This window comes from Nesoenas mayeri, assembly GCF_963082525.1.
Source record: "Nesoenas mayeri genome assembly, chromosome: 12".
Classification (NCBI taxonomy): domain Eukaryota; kingdom Metazoa; phylum Chordata; class Aves; order Columbiformes; family Columbidae; genus Nesoenas; species Nesoenas mayeri.
In genome coordinates this window covers 9,678,117-9,690,529 of record NC_137547.1, presented here as the reverse complement: position 1 = coordinate 9,690,529, position 12,413 = coordinate 9,678,117, and the positions used below count along the sequence as shown (strand labels likewise).

General features: G+C 44.0%; 1 protein-coding gene across 1 annotated transcript; it reads left to right on the top strand.

Annotated features, from left to right (window-relative positions):
* Window positions 1–47: 47 nt before the first annotated feature.
* On the top strand, window positions 48–9,003 carry EMC8 (ER membrane protein complex subunit 8; the record flags this gene model as incomplete). Its single annotated transcript, XM_080352306.1, has 5 exons — window positions 48–401; window positions 5,777–5,853; window positions 7,250–7,319; window positions 7,828–7,922; window positions 8,152–9,003. 5 exons carry the CDS (start codon window positions 48–50, stop codon window positions 8,309–8,311), a joined length of 756 nt encoding a protein of 251 aa, XP_080208432.1. The 3' UTR covers window positions 8,312–9,003.
* Between the last annotated feature and the right edge of the window lie 3,410 nt (window positions 9,004–12,413).

Sequence of the window (12,413 nt, the reverse complement as noted above, 5' to 3'; positions counted from 1 at the left end):
AGAGAGACGCCTCGACAGAGCGTCCCCCAGCCGCGGGGACTGATGGGATGCGGGCGGATCGTCTCCATCCGTCCCACACACACAATTTTTTTAAAAAATTTATTTATTTTTTTTTACGACAGCGCTTGGCGGCGTTTGGCGACACTTGGCGGCGGGCGGGCCGAGGGGAGCGGGCCCGGTGTGGCGGCGGGATGAAGCTGACCACCCAGGCCTACTGCAAGATGCTGCTGCACGGCGCCAAGTACCCGCACTGCGCCGTGAACGGGCTGCTGGTGGCCGAGCGGCCGCCGGGGGCCCCGCGCCGCGACCAGCCCGGTTCCCCCTCGCTCTTCGTCGATTGTATCCCGCTGTTCCACGGCACCCTGGCCCTGGCGCCCATGCTGGAGGTGGCGCTCACCCTGGTAAGGCCCTGGGGCTGTTCTTAGGCCTGGGAGAGAGAGGCGAGGAGTCGTGTCCAGGCCCTGTCAGAGCTCGGGGGGCGCGGCCGGGGGTGCTGAGGGGATCTAGGGGTGCTGAGGTGACTTCACAGAATCACAGAATGTCAGGGGTTGGAAGGGACCTCGAAAGCCCATCCAGTGCAATCCCCCCATGGAGCAGGAGCACCCAGATGAGGTTACACAGGAAGGTGTCCAGGCAGGTTGGAATGTCTGCAGAGAAGGAGACTCCACAACCCCCCTGGGCAGCCTGTTCCAGGCTCTGCCACCCTCACGGGGAAAAAGTTTCTTCTCATATTTAAGTGGAACCTCCTGTGTTCCAGTTTGTACCCATTGCCCCTTGTCCTGTCATTGTTTGTTACCGAGAAGAGCCTGGCTCCATCCTCCTGACACTCACCCTTTCCATATTGATCACCATGAATGAGGTGACCCCTCAGTCTCCTCTTCTCCAAGCTAAAGAGCTCCAGCTCCCTCAACCTTTCCTCATAAGGGAGATGCTCCACTCCCTTAATCATATTAGTATTTTATAACTTCTAATAGATTCAGATGGAACAAATCAGGTGCTCATCATAGCCCCAGTGTTTTTCTCCAGGGAACGACTTCATTTTCCAGGATTATATTGGATTTTTAATTTTGAAAAAACCTTCAGTGCTGACACATCTTAACACATGAAGGCACTTAGCATCATCCGTATCTTTTAAAATGTCTAGTAAAAATATTCCTATCCTGTATATGAACTACATTATTTCAGAATTGAGAAAAAAGATATTTTATTTTTTTTTCTCTACAGTGATCACATCAGAGTATCTACCTTGAAGTTCTCTTCTATCTAATTTCTAACATAATAAAGCTATTCAGTTCTTTCTGAGATCTCAGCTCCCTTAACCATTTCCTCAGACAGGGGATGCTCCACTCCCTTCAGCATCTTTGTTGCCCTGTGCTGGGCTCTCTCCAGCAGTTCCCTGTCTTGCTGGAACTGAGGGGCCCAGAACTGGACACAATATTCCAGATGCAGTCTCAAAGTTCTGAGATGACTTGGGGTGCTAAGGGGTTTGGGGGGGTTCAGAGGTGACTTGGGGTGCTGAGGGAACTTGGGGGGGTTCTAAGCTGACTTGGGGAGAGGTTCTGAGGGGACTCAGGGTGCTGAGGTACCTCCCCCAGCCCTGTGCCAAATCTACAGGGTGAGCTGAGCGTTTCTAATATGGAACCACCCCCAGGCCCATGTGCTGTACACAATTTTGCTGAGGACGCAGTAGAAAACTACAGAGCTTGATAGTTTCATATTAATTTATTTTTCAGCGCGCAGAAACTGCTGTTTATATTGGTGTCATTATCCCCAAATAACTCCCAGAGGGAATGTCCTTATTCTATAGCAGAAGAAGCTTTTCCCAACTTCCCTTTAAGGCACTTTGAAGCAGTATCAGATAATTGGAAAAAGGCACACTCGTCTCCCAAGTACAAGTGTATAGACGCATATAAACATATTGCTTAATTCATTTTGGTGTACTTTCCCCATTTATTAGCCTAAATAGGAACAAAAAAATGACGTTTCTTTGCACTGCAGGTCTGAATTGGGTGTGAAATCTCGCTGGGTACATTGCAGTAACTGCAGGGCGGTCGAGGGCAGCTGAGTGCTCCCCAGTGCGATATCATCGTGGGATAATCTGGTTTTCTCCCTTTCGTGACATGAGCAGGACAAGAACAATGTCAGGATTGTAGGGCTGGTGCTTTCTGGTCTCAGCCCCCAGGACATGAAGAATATCTGTTGGGTCACAGCTCCTTTGTGCCTGACCTTTGGTCAAAACCAGGAGATGGAGGGAGCAAAACAGCCCTAAATTTTGTCGTTATCAGGGAATTAGGGTGGACTGGAGCAAATCTGGAGGCAAAGAAGTGTTTGGGCACCTTCAGGGCAGGTGTAGCCACCTCTGAAGTGGGATTTGAGTGTGTTGTGAGATCAGGACTTGCCGTTATTAGCAGGAGAAAATCCGTCCCCTTTTGGTACCTGTAAAAAGCAGCTCGTTTCTGATTCTTGTAGGCTTCCCTGCCCTTAGTGTTTTCCTCACTTTAATCGATTGCTTCCTCAAAAAATAATTATTATTAAATAAATGCTGGTTTTCTCCAGTTGAGGTGACACCAGGGGAACACTGAGATCTTTCTGAGGCTGGGGTGTGATTAAACGCAGCCAGAGATGTAGGAACTGGGGCCTTGGCCTTTTAGATTTCCCATATTGCTGTGGAACACCCAAAATTTGTCACTCTTAAATATATTTACAGAACCATAACAGCACAGGAGTGACACAGAAATATGTGTTGCTGCGGTAAATGTTTTCTGCTTATGGTTTTCTCGTATTGCTGCTTGGGAAAATGTAATAATTCTGTTTGTTAGTGCTTTAATGTCGGTAGGTTATTGAACCATAGTAATTAGGTTTTTTCTTTAGGAATGAGTAAGTAGAAGTCACTTGTGATGCGTAGAATAACACATACAATGTATTTAAAGTATCGATAGGGTTTGTCTTTAAATCAGGATTTGACGTCTTTCTGCAGGGTTGGTATTCTGATGAACTTTCAGCCTCTAGTGGAGTTTTCTGATGCAGATCTTGCTACGGGATCAGGTGATTAGGAGATAAACCCTGTTTCTTGCAACATCTGAAACATCTTATGGCATCAACAGTAAGCGAATCATTATGGAACCGAAGAAATGGCCCCGTCTTACGCATTTACTCTTGGGTTTTGATACAGAAATTAAAGATTGGAAACCCCTGGTGTTTCCCACATTAAGTCAGACTTGCAAAGAGATATTGTGGTTTGCAGTCACACTTGATGACTCCTGTGATACTTGGCAGCTTTAAAACAGCATTTGACAGGAGCCCAAAGCCTTTTGCTCTCATTTTTTTTGTTGAAACAAAGGCAAAGCTGTCAATAAATATCAACACAGCTAAGAAAAGAGGATTTTATTGTTAGAAGATTTAACAGGAGAGCGCTCTCGCCTGCCCCACACAACGTAATGTGCAGTTCCTGAATAAATCAGCAAAATTAGCGTGATTGAAACTCCACGTTTGTAGCGAAGCGCCTGTTTCTGAAGGATTTTGACGGTTTGGCGCGTTTTGATGGAATTTGTTTCTCTTCCAGTTCAATCGCTGCTGATTCTGCGTCAAGAGAGGGTTTTCTAGAGCCAGCCCCATGAGTTTCGCCTCCTCTTCTCTGACCTGAGTTATCCCAGAACATCAAACAGGAGCGATAGGCTCCAGATTTCATCTGAAAATAGAGGATACGCTTGCAAACGGGCTTGTCCGTGTGGTAACTTCTAAAAATTGCGAGCAGAGTCAGCAAGATGAGGTTTTATTAAACACTCAGCTGTGCTTGAAGGTTTGTAGCTCGTGCATTTAATTTGCACTTGGCTTGTTGGTTTGAAATCCCTTTCAAAAATGGAGTCATTAAAGAAAAAGTGAATTAAGTTTCACTTTGTTTTTTTTTCTTGACACTCTTGAATTTCTCAGCTAATTGATGTGGGTTTGAAACCTCAAATAATACCCCAAAATACAGACGGAGCAGCTCTGCTGTGTGGGATCAAGACACAATTTGTGCCCCTTCGGTGTCCCCTCGTCAGGGCTGGACATGACTAAAAATATCAAGGGTTAATTGATACAAACGTGATCGGCAGTGACAGAGCCACAGTTCGAGAGTGCTTGGAAATCGCAGGTGGAAACAGCTTTCATTCTGAAAACATTTTTATTTTTTTCCAGAAATAAATTTTAATTACCACCAGGCAGCTGAGAACTTAAAAATCACGCTCTTATTTTAAATTAAGACAATTTTTAGTACGCAAAGAAAATGATTTAGAGCTAAGGGGTTTAATTTTAAAATTAATGGACTTCTATTAATAATAATAATTTTAGTGTCTAGGCTTCTGGCTTTAATGCCAGGCTTTCAAGCCACTAACAAATCCTGGTTTTAAGCCCTCAAAATGGGTTTGTAATTGAAACAGCAGTTGGCCCTCAGCTGTAGCGGGGCCACGCAGCTTGTTGTTGTTTTATCACGTAAATCCATGTCATCCCTTGTAGAGGAGGGATTATTCACGTGGCTTTGTTTGTTGATGCAGCCTAATACTATAATTATTGTGAAAAATGAGATTGGTTTGACTTACAGGATGCGACAGGTCAGCATCAGATGTATTTTTAGACTCGGTTTTAATGTCGCTGTTGAGGTTTTTTTGCTGCGTACTCTCTAGGGACGGTGAAGGAAAATTCCAGCTGCTTTCTTCACTTGTGTCTTTCAGGGCTCTCTATTGTGCTGACTTGATATCCTCAATTATAAGAAGAGACATGGGATATATATAGATAGATATATAGATATATATATATCTTCAAAGCAAGACAGGCTGAGCAGGAGGAATTGAGACCCGGGATAAAGCAGAAAAAACGGCAGTGTGTGGAGGCTGAAACTGCGCCTATAAAAAACCCAAACTACATAAACTAAACTATTGTAAATTACATGCAAATAAATGCATAAGTTTAAGTATTTACATACAGGTGGTAAATAGGAGCTGCCTGGACTGACTGTGTCTATAACAGAGAGGAGAGAATTTATTCCAGCTGTTGTTTTAAAATAGTATTCACTTTTGATTGAAAGTTGTTAAAATTAGTGGAGAATCCATCCACATTTTTTAATAAGTTCCTCCGTTGATTGTTTGGCCTTTTAGATGAACTCTCAAAGTCAATTTTATGGCAAAAGCCTTTTTGTAACAGAGCGGGTTAAAAAAAATAGTGGTAAATGGGACAAACTTTTTCTTCCTCCCGTTTACCTTTTGCATCAAGCTTTATTTGCTAATAAAGGTAAAAATTCCTTCTGCTTTAAGCTAGAAATGTTACATTACAAATAAAATCAACAAGTCTTTTTGAAATGACGTACATCCACGTCTGTGTCAAATAAGCACCAACAGAAAATACCCACAAATGGCTTTAGTAGGTGAAACCCAAATTCCTGTCCTGGGCAGCGTTTCCAAAGCTGGTTTCAAGTCCTGTCACTGGGATTTAGGCCAGGCTTTGCCTGAGATCACTTCTTGCTCTTTTGCTCCATTTGGTTCACATTTTCCATCATTTTCCAAATGCTCAATTTGTTTAATCTGTTCTAGCTAAATTAACCAAACTCTGTGTGTGAGTAAGTGCATAAATATATATAAATATGTATATATTTAAGGAAGCGATTGCCAAAGATATTGTAATGCCTCAACTGCTGTTTTATTCGCAGGACACACACAAGATTTCCTTAATTTTGTGGGGGTTGGTTTTTTTTCTTTTTTGTCTTTTTTTTCCCTGGGCGTAATTGTTCCAATTGCTTTTCCAGATTGACTCTTGGTGCAAAGAGAACAGCTACGTGATCGCTGGATATTACCAGGCGAACGAACGCGTGAAAGACGCCAGGTGCGTTGAGGCAAATATTTCCTTCAGTTTGCTCTTTTCTCTTGGACTTCGTCCTCTGCCAACAGAAATCAGCGACGGAAATGGTGCCTGTTGATTCACTTTGCCGCCTGTCATCTGGTTTCTCATTGTCTGGGCAGCACTGGGGGATGTGGCCTTTGTTCAGGTGCAGAAAACCCTGACTTTCCAGAATTTCTCCTGTCGTAGATACTATAAAAGGCCAATATTTGAACACCTGCCAACCGGTTTAATTACAGTTGCCATGGAAATAGCCAAAATTTACAGCGTGTGTTTGCTTGTGTGATGCAGTTCTTGTAAATTCAAGTGACTCCCAGTATCTTTTGGAAAATCTTTCAGAAGCAACCTAATTCATACTAAATGACTAAATTGTCTCCGAGTTTTATCGAGGCATTTTCATACGTGGTAAAGGGACACTCTTGAAATGGAAGATGATGTCAGTCAAGCAGAGATATCTTTTTTTTTCACTTATATTCCCCAGAATTAGTAATTTTTTTTCCTGCTAGCTATCTCAAATTATTGAATAAGCAATAAGGGAACCTTCCTGTGGAGCCACAATATATTTTAAATACATTTATCAAAATATTTTCACCCCATATCTGTTCAACAAATCCAGTATTGGAACTAATGAGAGTACTTCATACTTGCATTTAAAATAATGAACAGTTTGTTTAAAGTATTAAGCTATGTCCCAGTTATTTTGTTAATGTATATCCTTCAGTCACAAGTATGTTCTTTAAGTAATATTTGTGACTGTTAAATGTGTCTAACACGGATAAGGACATTATTTGTCCATTCCTTATGAGGGAAATCAGAGTTTTAAAGGAATAAATACAGTTTGTGTGTTTAAGGTTTGAAAGAATACCACAGGCTTGGGTATTTCTTTAAACTCTGGTTTCATTTGTGGAGATAACTGGCACCATGTAAAGATTGTCATCTTTGAAACACAGTAAAGGTTTTCCCTTCTAAGATACCTGATATTTTGGTAGAGAAACTGGGCAGCGAGTGGGTTCAAGTGCAGACTGGAGAGCAAACTGGGTAGTTGGGTTTTTTTTAATACCTGTCAGGGCAAATGTGTCTGCAGCCTCTGGTCTGCTGGAAGAAGGTAGGAGGCCTAAAAATATTTAAAAATCAGCAGTGAGCATTTTGCTGTTCAAAAAAACTGTTGCCTAAATGTAGCTGAGATCCTGATCTTGTGCTGAAGAGGGGCGCTGGGTTTTCTTGGCCTCCTGACTTCAATCAAGCGTAGCATCAGCTTGCTATCTTGTTCCTGTTTGTAAGTGCGGTGTAATTTTCACATCTCTTTAAGTGTATTTCCTGCCGCTTTCAGCCAAAATGTCACGGTTCAGATAACGCAGTTGACTTGTACCTTCTGCTCCAGTCCCAACCAGGTTGCGGAAAAAGTGGCCTCCAGGATCGCAGAGGGCTTTAACGATACAGCACTCATCATGGTAATTACTCTTTCTTTTTTTTTTCCCCCCTTCTTTAGTATTGTTACTATTATGACCATTTAAATGCCATTCTCTAGAATCTTTAATAGTGAAGTAACTAATTTTCTCTTTCCTTCCAAATGCTCTGGGGAAGAGATGCAATGAGCAACCAAAATTATTTAATGATGTGTAGCCAGTGAAGGTCTTTCTAAGTCTACAGAGAGACTCTGGTTGGTTCTCTGCCATCTCAAAGGATGTGGAGGCCTCTCCACTCATGAAGTTTGAGCAACTTCGTGACTTCAGACCCCTTCTGTGACTTAAACTCTTGTTTTACATGAAGGAAACGATGCTTTGCCTCCTTGCTGCGGTGACAAAGGATGTTGGATGTAAAATTTGACTCATTTGAAGGTAGAACAGTGGACAAGTTAGTGTAAGGCGCCCTGTTTGTAAAAACTGACTTTTTAATTTCGTCTCTTTACTTGGGATCTTGAGGAGGGGACTAAGGTGGTGGTTTTGTGTTATGTGACAGGTTGACAACGCCAAGTTTTCGATGGAGTGCCTAGAACCTGCCATCCACGTGTACGAGCTTCATGAGAACAAGTGGAGGTGCAAGGACCCGCACATGTGAGTAAACTTCAGAGTTTTATTTCTATAAGGGAAAAACAAGTTGCCCGGTTAAGGGCAAAACTTGGATTGTGCTGAGTGACGCTATAAGGGTGGCGGGTGTAGCTGACGGTGCGTTTAAAGCTCCACGTTGCAGAGTGTGTGGCTTAATTTCCAGAGCAGACGAGGTGGTGGTGGTGGTGATTTTCTTTGTGATGACTTTTAATTCCCGGTTCATTTTCCATCCTAGTGATTTTTGCGAAGATTGGAGTGAAGCCCAGAGAATCGCCGCATCTCTCTTGGACAGCAAGTCCTACGAGACGCTGGTGGATTTTGATAATCACCTGGATGATATCCGCAACGACTGGACGAACCCAGAAATCAACAAGGCCGTTCTCCACCTGTGTTAGAGGGGTTTCTACTGACTGATTGATGGGCATTCCCGCTACGTACTGAAGAGAGAAAAAAATGCTATTTTTGAATGTAAATAGAATAATATTCAGTACCTTGTGTGGAAACCCAGCTGATTAAAAAGGAGTGGCGCATCACACTGCTAAGAGCGATGTGTCCGTAAACCGGTGAATCTTTTTTGTGAGATTCCCTGGAAGAACTGTTGCTTCCAGCTGTCCTCGTGGGCGCCTTCCCAGTTGTAGCGAATGTTGCTGTTCCTTTGAAACCAGAACTACTTCTGCTTGTCCCTGCGGTTCCTATTACAAAGTTTTGACTAAGCTTTTCTAATCTTTAGAGAGATTACTTTTTAATGATTTATGGAAATACCTTTAAAAAAAAAATCATTCTTGTCCTCGGATGAGAAATTTTAAGGTTAAATACATAAAATACAAGGTTAACGGTTTCTTTTGGCCTGGTTTGGAAATGTCATTCTGTCGGCGCAGTAAAATGCGAACTGCTGTATGTACAGTGCCCATGTGTCGCCTGTTTTGCAGTGGTTTAGTGTGACACAGCTACTGAGAACGTGTTAAAATGATAATCCCAAGCGCAACAGTGATTCCTGCTCTCCGTGGGCATCCAACCACAGTTCTTGCTCGAAAACGTTAAACCCAAGGTCAAAACAAATATGAATGTAATGATTTGTCACAGGGACTGGAAGCACGCTAATGAGTTTGAACAACAGTTCTAAAACAGTTTGAGTCTACAAAAGAAGAGGAGAGTGAAATACCTTATTAATTTTATGCAATCTTTTGGGGGTTTATAAACAAATCTGATTTTCAGCTGGTCCATGTGTGTCCATTTAAGCAGGTCTAAAATGTGTCTCTCTGAGGTGAAGGCAAGTGATCTGAGTACATCAAATCAAGGAGCCTGGGTATAGTCTAGTTCAGCTTCTGCCTGTCCTTCTAATTAATTTTTGTTTCTAAGATTTAAGTTTATTAGGCAATGAAGCTTTAGATCAGACAAGTGCAGTTCTTAGTGAGTCTTGTTACCTTGCATCAAACTCTAGTTAAACATGGTCTCAACCTGCAGTGGTTTCTCAAGATTTCCTTCTTTTCCTACCCAAAAATGTCTTTATGAGGATCCAAATGTCTTTACAAGGAAGATCTGAATGTCCAGCAAGTGACCTGCCTCTATCCAAGTTTTCCTTAGTGTTCTTATTTTAAAACATGAGCAGTGGGATTGTCAAAACCTCCATTTCTGTTTAAACAAGCACAAGTTTTCCTCTTGGTCTTAGTGAGAGATGGGACAAGACTCAAATCCCATTCTGTACTGGTGAATAAAGCCGAGATACCTGGATGTGGATTTCCCTGCAGTTCAGGTTCCGCAGAGGCGCGAGGTCTGATGTTCTGCTCCCTTTCCCGAGGAGGAGAGGAGGGTTTGAACGCTGGGTTTGTCTCTCCGCTGCGCAGGTGTGAGGTGTGATAGGCGTTACAGAGGGTTTGGCACTTAGTCAATAACCTTTCCTAACCATGAGTCAGATACATGTGCAGCAAAGGAAAATGTTTTCACTTGCTGAACAAAAAAAACTTACCTGGCTCACAAGCAGCGAGATAAACACCTTCCAGTGGCTGTTTTACTGCACATCCACAGCTGCATGAAAAAAATATCCTGGAAACGAGAACGCTCTGGTAACATATGGAGCAAAATCACAGACGCTGCGGGAGGAGGGTTGTTGTCTTTGTACAAACACCTCCTGCAATCCAACCTCTTGTTCCCAAGGCAGATGTTATCGTAGAGAGACGCGTTCAGTGTGATTGTCAGCCAGGGTAAGCTGCTGTATCTCCTGAGCTACAGGAAATGTTATTCTTTGTAACTTGGTGTCATAATCAAGCTTTGATCCTATATATGCTAATAATAAGCAGAATGTATCTCATCAGTCTGTAACCTGATGGAACCGCTCCCTGCTCCCCGTGACCAACCCTTGCTGGAACAGGAGCAGCTTTTAATGCTTTGTCTTTCCATTTCCTTATCTCCTCTTTGCTTTTCAATGAGGTCCTTTGAGTGTTTTGCCATCAGCAGAACCCCGGGCTGGCTTGGAGCAAAAAGGACAAGCCCTGCTTGCTGCTCAGATCTTATCTCACCTGCCCTATTTGCATTGAAGGCTGGACAAAAGGCAGCAATTTCATAAAACATCGTGCTGGCTCTTGTGAAAGAACGAGGAAGCTGCCGAGAAACACAGCCTGACCACAGGAGCAAATGCTGGTGGGATTCATCAAGGGCATTCAAGGTAACTCCTTTTAAAACTTCTGGGGGAAGAAATTGTGGGGAAGGCACCTGTGTCTCCATTGCTGGAGTCCTTATGATTGTTGCAAAGATGGTACTGGGCATGGATGTCTTGTTTTGTTTTATTAACAATTATTCACATGCAAGGTTATTATTTTTGCCCTGTTCACCGATATTTGGCATTTTCCTGCCCAGATGTTTAACTCCCAGCTCTTTACCTCATCCGTAGGACCTCAGGCTCTAGGAAATGCAGAATTATTATCCATGTAGGATTATTTTTTTCCACTCTCAGCCCTGATATTTCAAAATGGTGATAAACAGACCCTGCAGGTATCTGGAAATACCAGTACCAAGAGCTCAGGTTTGAGTGGGAGGATGCAAACTACTTGACAGTATCCATGTGTGTATTCACCTTGAATCCTTTACTCACGGCAGAGAATGAGGAACCTTGAGCCTGTGTTGCTTCAGGCACCAGTTTGGTTTGAAATTGAAGTGACTTGAGAGCCTGGCAGCTACAAGATATGTCCCCTGACAACTTCCAGCTGTGCTCAAAATCCCCCTGTACAGATCCAGCTTGAGAAACCCAGAGGGGAACAGAGAGTTGGGGGGGACTTGTAGGCATTATTTTAACTGAGAAATGAATCTGCCTTATAATTCGGAGAATCAGTGGCTGGTTGGGGCTGGATGGATGTCAGGAATGGTCTCTGCTCCTCCTGCCTCGTGCAGCGTCACAAGTGGGAAGAGCAGATGGTGACAAGACCCAAGGGATGTTTTTGTTCAGCTGCTCACAAGTGAGATTCCTTTTCCTGGGGAACACACTGGTGCCGTATTCTCTCTGAGCTCATTGCTCCATGTGTATTATGAAGGTTTGGGTTTTTCCTTTATTTGGCAAGTGGAGCAGCCTACTGCTGGAGTTTCTCCTCCTTTCCCCCTCCCGGCTGAGCTGCTCACGGAATGTTGTTTGCTGGCCTGTGTTAGCATGACAACGAGCCAAGACAGCTCGTTACCTGTTCAGCTCATTAGCACTGACACGAGTGCGCAAAGCGGTCGAGCTATCAGGATGGAGGAGCCACAACCTCTTCACCCAGCACAGCTGGAGGCCAGGCCAGACAGATGTGCAGAGCCCAGCCCCGCTCTGCATGGCCCCATGGAGTTGTACCCTTAGAGATGACCCCTTTTCCCCCACAGAATTTCTTAGTTAAGTGGCAGAAGTGCCCACGGAGGTTGACAGTGACAGATGCAGGAAGCAGAGCCGGGTCTCTTTGCTCCCTGGCTGGAGGCCTAATCGCTGCACTCTGCTGCTCTTTGTGAAACGTCTGGAGATGCCGGGGCGGAGGGCATCGCCGCTACGGAAAGAGCACGCCCGTGCTAATGGAAGAGGCTGTTAGCAGCATGGACTTGCGGTCGACTGCAGCTTGGAAAATGGCCTCGAGGGGAAATGCGCTCATTTGTGAGCTGCGCTTCTCGGCTGGGGTTGAATTCAGCTCCTGGAGTGGAGCTGGGTGGCCCGCCGGTGCCCGTAGGAGCTGTGGGGAGCTGGTCAGTGTCGGACAGAGTGGGCTGGACAAGCTGCTTCTTTCCCATCCTACTCGGGCTATGTTACTCCCAACTGCAAACATCTCAACCTTGCAAACTCCTTTTGCTTCACCCATCACCCTTCAACCAGCCCTCCCGCAGCCGCCAGTGATTTTGCTCTGCTGAAGTATCTGCCGAGGACTTTATTGATTTTTTTTTTCTTTTTCTTTTTTTTTTTTTTACTGTTGCTTTTAGACCACATTTTCACCCAGCCTTCTCCTCCAAAAGTCCACCCTTGCTGCACATTTTCCTTTCCGGCTGTCG